Source organism: Mizuhopecten yessoensis, unplaced genomic scaffold, assembly GCF_002113885.1.
Source record: "Mizuhopecten yessoensis strain PY_sf001 unplaced genomic scaffold, ASM211388v2 scaffold716351, whole genome shotgun sequence".
Lineage (NCBI taxonomy): Eukaryota > Metazoa > Mollusca > Bivalvia > Pectinida > Pectinidae > Mizuhopecten > Mizuhopecten yessoensis.
The window spans coordinates 380,892-391,134 of NW_018480073.1; the positions used below are offsets into that span (position 1 = coordinate 380,892).

The 10,243-nt window shown below is 38.6% G+C and overlaps 2 protein-coding genes across 2 annotated transcripts in view; both read right to left on the reverse strand.

Moving 5' to 3' along the window:
* LOC110443522 (protein unc-45 homolog A-like) overlaps positions 1-5,392 on the reverse strand; it is a 37,740-nt gene extending 32,348 nt beyond the window's left edge. The window contains exons 1-3 of the mRNA XM_021487785.1: positions 5,248-5,392; positions 2,329-2,530; positions 1,052-1,227 (exon numbers count right to left, since the gene is read on the reverse strand). Coding sequence (XP_021343460.1) covers positions 1,052-1,227; positions 2,329-2,530 — 378 coding nt within the window. The 5' untranslated portion in view covers positions 5,248-5,392. The remainder of the gene's footprint in view (positions 1-1,051; positions 1,228-2,328; positions 2,531-5,247) is intronic.
* Positions 5,393-9,664: 4,272 nt separating this feature from the next.
* On the reverse strand, positions 9,665-10,243 carry LOC110443558 (formin-like protein 14). Its single transcript, XM_021487836.1, has one exon. The coding sequence runs from the start codon at positions 10,241-10,243 to the stop codon at positions 9,665-9,667; it is 579 nt and encodes a 192-aa protein (XP_021343511.1).

The window sequence follows — 10,243 nt, forward strand, 5'->3', positions numbered from 1 at the left end:
TCCACAGAAGTGTCAACCTCTGAAACCTACAACGAGGGAGATCTCCCTCATTCCACATTTCCACTGAGGGAGAAAGTGCATGAAATGCAACTGAAACTGCTTTGCTCAATTTATCTTTTCCATTTATGTATCAAAATAAGTCTGAAACACATTAATTTGATTTAGACACGCCTGTTATGGTCATTGACCACAGGATGTAGATTTTGAGTTTGCACGAGTTTAGGCTTGAATGTGAGAGTTTCAAGGGAGATTGGTAAATTTTGGTCAAAACGAGGGAGTCTTCCTTCTGAAGAGGGAGGGTTGACAGCTATGGACAATGTTGACCAGTTATTTGACACAATATCAAAGGATTATTCATACCTAATTTCAGGGACTGTTTTTTTTATATATAAATGGGTCCTTTTCAGACTAAATAAGGTCCTTCTGCATCGTTTTAATGGAATTCCTAGTACAAACAATTTCTATGCTTCAAAGGATAAAAAGCCAAAAACATGAAACTTAGCCCAGACCTGTCTTAGTTTTCTTAGACTCTGAGAGTGAGAGGACTTGACACCAAACTTCCTTGGATCATGATTGATAACATTTTATCAGAACCATAAAAGGATTTTAAAGATTGGTATTGTCATTCTTGCAAAGAAGTTGACAGCCTGGTAGAATTTTAAATAATGCCTTTATTTCTTCTGTGGTTTGCGAAGATTCGTTTTTTCGTTATTGAGAAAAGGTTAATAAATATGTGAAAAAAAAAAAATGAAACTGAAAATTTTGCAAAAATAAGCTCACTTATTACTTTTTCAATAAAAAAACTGTTACTGTACTATATTTTAAATATAGATACAAAATTGACCCTACATTTTTGTATCTACCCTGAAGTTGTTATTGACATTTAGTGATGAGCACTTTTAAAGTCAGAACTCCTGCTTTATTTAGGCATAGTAAAAGTATTAAAAAAGAAAATGACAGCCTACCGACCCCTATTTTTTTCAAGCAGAAATAGGAAACACACCAAAAATATTTGCCTGAACACTCTTAGTTAAAACTGGACATTAGTTACCTTTTCCTGAATTAAAGGTGTCAGTCGACCTAGAATGGGATGGATGGCCGTATTCTTTGGGTCAATGTTGACCAACGCTCCAGCGTCTTTGTAAGCTTCCTCGACCTTACCGAGCTTTTCGTAAGCCTGACATCTCCGGTAAAGAGCCTTAGGATCATTGTTGATGACTTCTAAGGCTGAAAACAACATGTATTAACAGAATGATTGATAAGCAGAAGTTTCTGAACAATGGACCAGAAGAGCTTAAAAGGAGTTACATAAGTCTAGTGGTAGGACGCCGTGCTCGTGACCGAAGGGTTGTGGGTTGGCGTCATGACACGGCACTGTGTTGTATCGTTGAGCAAGATACTTTACTCTGTTTGCTCCAGTCGACTCAGCTGTAAATGAGTACATGGTTGGGCAGTGCTAGAATTGTAGAATGCTAGCTGTGAGCGCCGAAATGGCAGCACCGGCTGCATGCTCCCCAGGGAGTTGAGAATGATATTGGCTGGTTGCAAAGGCCCTATAACCACGGATAATAGTTTGTGAACTGCTTTGAGATGACCTACAAACTATAGGTTGTGATAAAGAGGAACATAAGAACCACTTTTTATTAAAAAGAATTTAATCAATAATTTCTAATGACTAATTGAAAGAAATGAATTACAAACTGTTTAATATGGAATGTCATAAACACACACTTTAATGTAACTAAACTGTTTCCTTTAATTAATGTATTCAATATGTTATCATGTATTTTCAAAATTATTATGTGAAACAAAAAAAACAAAAACAAAAAATCTAGAACATCATGTTACATTAATTGAATAGATCTGCTTATTGTAGTGCTTGCAAAAGTCTTGATTTGAGCACTCATTCCTGATTGTGGTATGAGTAAAAATCAGAAATATGACCTTTTCAAGTATAACAACAACAAGATAATTTTAAGTCCAAAAACATTACATGTAAAGTACCTGCAGTTGCAATATGGAACACATCCTTTCATTCCTAAAGAAGAAATTAGGATTTTAAAGAATTTGCTATATTTCCCCTATTGGGCCCCGCCCTCTGCCCCGAACAAGACCAGACCCACCATTTATACAAAATTTGTTCCCCTTCCCCCAAGGATGCTTCTGACCAAATTTGGTCAAAATCTGCTCAGTCGTTCATGACAAGTTGCGAATTTTAGGAAAAATTGACGGATGCACCGCCATGGCATAAGCTCACCAGTCCTTCGAACCAGGTGAGCTAACAAAAATAGGATAATTTTAAGTCCACAAAAATTACATGTCAAGTACCTGCAGTTGCGTCCTCTACAGCTTCTTCATATTTCTCCTGTTTTAAATGACAAGCTGCCATGTTTTTGTAAATTGCAGCTTTGTCTGCATCTTTCAGGTCGGAGATTTCTAAAGCTTTCGTGTAACATGTGAGAGCAGCGACCAGGTCTCCAGCCTTGAAGAGCTTATTTCCTTCCTCCTTTAAAGCAAGTTGGTCTGACATCTGAAGATGTAAAAAGATATTTTTTTTAAAAGTCATTTTCAATTCATACTTCTAATTCATTTGAGATCACTGATTAGTAAGTCACTTGATTGGTCATCAAAATTATTTGCAACAGTGAAATTTCTCATTTGCATATGAAGCCGGATGGCGTTCATGACTTTGATGACCCTGACTGATCCTGACACATTGAAATTGATTATTCATGACATCACAAACAATAGCGTGACCCCAAAAGGTCAACGTAATTCCGCCTCACTTTGAATATTTGTGACGTCACCAATGCACAGCAGAGAGACCCAGAATTTGAAGGAGACACAGAATTTGAAGAAAAAACTCAAAATATCTTAAAATCGTCGTTTCATTCAGTGTTTTTGGTTCATATGAATTAGAATGGGGATAACCCTACTGCAGAGGTATATTCTTATTATAATTTAGAGTTTGTATTGTGAAGTACGTGGTTTCTCAATCTGTGAAATCTAACATTTTAACTTTCAAGGTTTTTCTCTTGATATTAATTATGACTGTCACATTACAACCCCAATAATTTGTTTCCATAACTACTGTACTAGTCCTACTAGGGTGACATTAAAATATTTTTTTACATAGAGTGGAGAAAGAATGAGTTTGGTCCAAACTGTCAGAGCATTCTACCAAATATACAACCTGGATCAATAATTACATAATTTCAGTACTCAAATTGTGTGTTCCAACAATCCAAATTGTGGGTAAGCAGGGTTCAGCCTTTCACTTAACAGAAAATTATTGTGGTTATTGTTCAAAAAGTGTGTTTGAATTATCCGCCTACTCAAACTGACCGAAGGTTTATCGTATGTAACCAAAGTCACTCTCTAAAGTGCCTACACTGGAGTTGACCCTGTAATCACACATTAAAATTAAAGAGAATTCCCCCTAGTCAAATCAATGTTTCAGTAACCGATAGTTTTGTAGAAGGATGAAGAAAAGTGATAAAGATAGTGTCATCGCTGGGAGTTGAACCCGAGACCCTTGGCTCTCCAGCCGGATGCTCTACCCCTGAGCTAAAGGGAAATTCTCACAAGACAACGCTTGTAAGGCAACCTAATTAATTCACATTATTCCCCCCCTTTTTTCAAACACCAACCAAGGTTCTTTTACTCTCCACCAAGGGTTCTCGTACCTTGAATGGGGAGGGTCAACATCACCAGTTTGTAGTAGGATGAGGAAAAGTGATAAAGATGGTGCTGTCGCTGGGGCTCGAACCCGCAACCCTTGGCTCTCCAGCCCAATGCCTACCTCTGAGCTAAAGGGAATTTCCCCACAGCTAACGCTCTTAAGTCCACCGAATCAATGCACATCTTTAACAGTTTTACAGGGGTTTCATGATTTTAAGTTGCGTGTATACGTATGTATCCAACACAAAGTAGACAGACAATTTTAGTACATTTTCATAGTACCCCAGAAATATTCGTGTTAGTATTTTCATGATAGAAGCAAGTAAAATATCTGTAATAGGAGGGTATTTTTACCAGCTACTGGCTGCAAATGAAACCCTAGAGTTTTGGTACCTAAGAATAGGTTGTTTTGGTACTTCTGCTAAAGAATCTAATAATACAAAACCAACAACACACAGGTTACAAAAAGTTTCTGGGAAGTACCAAAATGCTGTTAACAAGTGTAACGGAACTGGACTGGGTTGATCATCGCCAATCAGGTAGCTTAATTTAAGTCTGTCAAGAGTTTGGAGGGTTCCAGGTTCAATTCCCTGTCTGCTGGTTTAATTTCTCTCTCTCCTATTACACAATTGGCATGCTTGTTTAAACCACTGCAGTGGCGGATCCAGAGGGGTTTTTTGGGCTTCAGGAACCCCACCCTGAGAATTTTCTTTAAAATCATATATTTTCACCATTTTCCTCAATTTTCCCAACATGGAAACCCCCCCAGGAAATTTGGAAACCCCCCCAGATAGGTCTCTGGATCCGCCACTGCACTGGGTCGACAATGTAACTGTTCTCACTATTTCCAAGTGCCTCTCCTTCAGGTTGAAAGGGACTATGTGTATTACTAGCCCAGTTTGATACCAATTTTAGCTAAAGAGAAATCTCCTCTAACCAAGACAGCAAAAAACAGCTGAATAGTTCATCACTGTAACACATATGTAGCTTCTGAGTGGTTGAATTAAATTCCATACAATAAATAAGGGTTGGATTACAATTTTTCAAAAATATGCAATTTTTAGCACTGTTGCTTTTCCACAATAAAAAAAACCCAATACCCAGTAAGTGTATATAGAAGCCGCCCACAGTGACTGCTTATATATTTTAATTGTTTTCCATACTTTGAGGGGGGCGGTGGGTAAACCGGTGAAACAGGAAGGGATATATATATGTACAAGTTGGCCGTACTTATTTCTGTCAATTTAAAATCGTTTAAGTGTTAAACCATATTTACATATGTAGATAAATGAAATAATATGTGTGTATGGTAGTATCTTATGTTCAACAATTGCACGATGCCTTAATGCCTTCTCGGGTTACATGGGATGTCGTAGATTGGTATCTTCATTTCATCGGTACGAGCATTGACAGCTCTTATATAAGCGTACGTTTTGCTTTCCGCTGCAAGTTTAAATACATTTTTTAAGTATAGTGGTGAAAACAAGACTTCACTTGATTGCATTTTGATGACTAGCTGGCCCTTCAATATTACAAATGTGTAAAAACACAGAAATCTTAACTTACCTTTTTGACGTTTTTCCGCGTGCATCTGTCGGTAAACCGGAAGTTATAGTGTGAACGAGCCTTCTGACAAAAGAGTTCGTCTGCAGAAAAACCGCATGTAACACCCGAATTTGTCACTTATTGTAAAGATTTCTAGTTAATTCGATCATTTACTTACTCTCTCTTAGCTTACAGTGATAGTTCTATGTTTAGCGATCCACTGAAATATGATTATTTTCCTACATAAAGGAATTGGGCCCGACTGCCATATAAGGTCATGAAATGCGATGCAACCGGTCTCCAGCATCTTTCCCAGTAGGGGCTAGAACATTCGACATCCAGAATCCTCTAGACCCCTCCATGAGATAGACGTTTGCCAGATGTCACACCCACAATATAATTGGTTGAATGGAGTAATACATTTGTATATCTATAACGGATTAGAACATCGGATCGAATTAGTCGATAAAGGTCCTTGCTAGTAGACTTCATTTGCCAAAATCCAGGTGCGAATAGATTGAGAGTGTCACATTGTCAGCAACGTACAAAAATGTACAATTTATAAATATTGATACTTTGATGAGTAAAAAATGAACATGGAATGCACTGAGATGAAGATTTCATTTATTTTAAAATATTACTTTGAAAAGATGTGTGTGACTTTCACGAATACAAGTTGGTATAGAGTATATTTTATGCATATGAAATAATTTCCTAGATAAGAAAAAATGAAAAACACCAGTTTGAGATATCTTTACGAATGACAGTTGGCATTTGAAGTTTGGATTCAAAGCTTACAACCGGAAAGCTCTGTTAGGCTGTGTAATATCAAGCAATCACAGTTTTATACGGGTATGACATATCATTATAGACAAATCATGCTAACGAGGCTTTCTATGAACATGTCATTGTGATATCAAGCTACGTACAACCATAACAAACCGCTGTATGGGGTGAAATATCAAGCTGACAATGCTTTTGTCTCATGAATTTTAAAAAAGCACAGCATTATAATCTAACTATGTGATCAAACTAATAATTCAAGCTCAGTATGGATTGTTTTTACCTCAATTAATTAGCCGTGCCTTATAAAGCTAACAAACTTCTTATTAGTTTCTAGTAGCATCAGGCTACATGACAGAACTGAGCTGGTCCTTATAGTGATATTCCAGGGTCGAGTTAATATAGTTTATTAATTCACCCCTAAATATCCCAACTGGACTTTCCCAATCTTTGATCTGGTCAGGAAAAGTGACTTTAGGGGTGAATGGGCTAAGAACTAGCTTGATAGTTTATTCCACATCCATACAGAGATTTGTTAGCTTGATATGAGACACCCGTACAGAGCTCCACTGGGTTGATATTACACAATCTTACAGAGCATCGTTATCCCTCTAGTATTGATTAAGTCGTTGACCGGAGTAGATAAGAATATCCCTTTGTTAACTTCCGAAATCCTAGGCCGCAACTTCGTTGTACTGATCGGGAAATAATCGAGCAAGTGAATCGTAAAACCTTAAAGTAAATAATAAAAAAAAAAAATGAAAATGACTGGAAAAAAGGGACAAACTAATTAAGATGTAATACGATTTTATTAACAAATCAAATGTCACGCACGTGTTACAGGAATTAACAGGACTTTGTTTATCAATCCATGTGCATTTTTATCTTGAGACAATGAATAGTTGAATCGGTCATTTATCATTATTGTTATGATACTGTCTAGACTATTAGGGCAATTTATCTTAACATACAAAAAAAGTAATTGCTATTAAATTCCTGTTGTGTTATAATATGTCTAGTCAAATATGTCACATAATTGCTGGTTATCTGTGGTGCCAAAACGCAAAAGAATGAATAAACAATCCATGTGTGGCAATTGTGCAGTATTATCAATACAAACATGTAATAAGAAAGAAATGATATTAAAATGATTCATGTCAACATAAAAACAAAAACAAAAAAAATAAAGCATCATCGAATTTCCAGCGGGTGCAATCAAAATCCTACAAAAAGTAAAATAGCGTTACCCCTTCGATTTCGAGGATGGAATTGGGAGGATTGAGGTGAAATTGTGAAAATGTTATCTCAGCACTGCTGTCTATGACAGCAGCGGAGCATGAAGCGAAACGACAGGGACGGGAGAGGGCGTAAGGAGAGCTGCAGCATCCGCCTGTCAAAGATGGCAGGTCAGCTCCAGACAAAAATTACATAAGGGTTTCAAAATCCTGAATTCTGAACATATTTCGGCCAGCTATTTATACTCCATGCATGGGTTTTACGCTTTCTTTTCTGAAAAATTAGAAACGAACATTATGAAAATCACTGCATGCACATTCAAATGGAGTGACAATGAAAAGAACGTCTAGAAGAACAACATTTCGTAAATCTTCTGGACTGGCCAGTAATTGTGTCTAGTTTCTCGGATTTTTTTTACGAATGCTGTGTATCATTTACACAGAAGCCGAAGGAGCAGAGATCTAGTCTCCCACGGGGACAAGAGGCATGCTCCCGGCGGAAAAGAGCCGTCTGGTGCCATCTGGGCCTGTATTCATGAAACCGTTCGCGTGCTCAAGCATGGAATATGTGCTCAAACCAACTTTCTTGTAACTCACTTAAATCATGTCAAACGATCAAAAAGTCAAATGTAAATATTAAAAACAGTATTTGGCTTCAAGTCTCTTCAAAGTTTCTCCAAAACATAAATTATTTATAACCGTAACAAGAAATCAGGCTTGAGCACAAAACCCATGCTTAAGCTCGAGACGGGTTTCATGAATACGGGCAATGGAGTACTTTTAGAGCTCAATTAATTAAGTTTTAAACTTTAATCGAATTTTAGGTCAACAGGAAGATGCCCCTAAAAGGACCCAATTTCCCCCCGGGGTACAAACCTAGTTCGTAGGTCGTCTCAAAGCGGCTCACAAATTATTATCCGTGGCTATAGTGCCTTTGCAACCAGCCAATATCTTTCTCAACTCCCTGGGGGAGCCATTTCGGCGCTCAAAAGGAGTACATTTCTAGCACTGCCCAACCACATACTCATTTCCAGCTGAGTAGACTGGAACAAGCGGAATAAATTATCTTGCTCAAAGATACAACACGTACAGTGCCGTGACTCGAACCCGCAACCCTTCGGTCACGAGCCCGGCGTCCTACCGCCTCCATAACCTCTATATATTTACATGAATATTCAGGTAGACAAAATTGTTCTTAACAAGATCGTACACAATAACATATTTATTTGAACCATGTTCAGATTTCAAATAACGCTGATGTAGCAAAATCCACGACTTTTCGTCTATGCGTCAACATCTGGTGTTACGTCTATATGCCCGTTAAAGTATTTAAAATATAAATAGTTTTTGTCTGTTATTCGGTCATATCATTATCGTCGTGGCATCGGAAATCTACGTTGGTACATATCGGACATGCATGATATTATTTTCTACCTTAATTATCTCGAGCGCTCGAAATATTAGCGCTCGACTTATTATTTCGAGCGCTCGGCATAGCTTCTTAACATTATATGAACTTCTGGAGAAGTTATGTCGAGCGCTCGAGACAATTAAGGCAGAAACTAATATTATGCATTTCGTTAATGTACCACCGTAAAAATCAATTCTATTTGAAATAGTAACAAATAGTACCTTGTTCTCCCAAGCCATCAAACCAGTTAAGAAGATAATACATTGCAATGTAATTGTTATCATACAGGTGTTAGGGAAAGTATTAACGAAGACCGAAGGCCGTGAGTCCAGTAAACCATCTGTTGCTCATCGAAACCTTTAACACGTGTTTTGTTATTCTATGACATTCCTATCACGAACATGGATTTATCAACTATGTAAACTTTAAAAGGGAAAACGTGAAACGTTTAAGAATATGAAGAAGAATTCATAATTGATAGAAGTACCATGGATGGAATCAAGAGTGACATGTGGTTGGGTGGCGCAGCGGATAGTGCACTCGTCTTTCACTAAGGCGGCCGGGGTTCGTTTCCCCGATCGGACTTGAAAAGGCATGGGGTCACCTGCCCGACCACGTGGGGTTTTTCCGGGTACTCCGGTATCCTCCAACATTAAAGTCACTCGCACGCCAACATCCGGGCCTTTAAGAGTGATAAATATAAGTTGAAACAATTTGTCTTATAATTGTTGTAAAATAACTAAAGTTTATGTAAGAAGTCCTGAAAGAAGAAGAAGAAGGTGTTTTTTTAAAGTTTGTCTAAGACAGCAGCCGAGGATTGAAACGGCAAGGTCGGGGAGGGCACGAGATGGCTGTCGTGCACGTCTGCAAGGAATATGACGGCCTACCCCAGAAGAAATAAAATTATCACGGGGATGCAAAATCCTGCATCCTGAATATAATTCACTTTTAGGATTGAGGTTTTATTTCCCATTGTTACCGCGTTCAATTTTCAAGGTTTATTTAAGTTTCAAAAGAAGGAGGAGGAGAGGAGGAGGAGAAATGAAGGATGATAATGAGGAGGAGGAGGAGTGGAGGATGATACTAAGGAGAGAAGGAGGATGGGAGGATGATAATTAGGAGGAGAAGGAGTGAAGGATGATAATGCGGGGAAGGAGGAGGAGTGGAGGATGATAATGAGGAGGAGGAGGGAAGGATGATAATGAGGAGGAGGAGGGGAGGATGATAATGAGGAGGAGGAGGAGGAGGGGAGAAGACGTGAAGGGTGATAAGGAGGAGGAGGAGTGGAGGAGGACAGAGGAGGAGGAGGGAAGGATGATAATGAGGAGAGGAGGAGGAGTGGAGGATGATAATGAGGGGGAGAAGACGTGAAGGGTGATAAGGAGGAGGAGGAGTGGAGGAGGACAAGGAGGAGGAGGAGGAGTGGAGGATGATAATGAGGAGGAGGAGGAGTGGAGGATGATAATGAGGAGGAGAAGACGTGAAGGGTGATAACGAGGAGGAGGAGTGGAGGAGGACAATGAGGAGGAGGAGGAGTGGAGGATGATAATGAGGAGGGGAGGAGGAGGGATTGGGTTGAGCTGTACAT

Bases quoted from the DNA above. Each gene is read 5' to 3' on its own strand.
- LOC110443558 (XM_021487836.1), bottom strand. From the start codon at position 10,243: ATGTACAGCTCAACCCAATCCCTCCTCCTCCCCTCCTCATTATCATCC.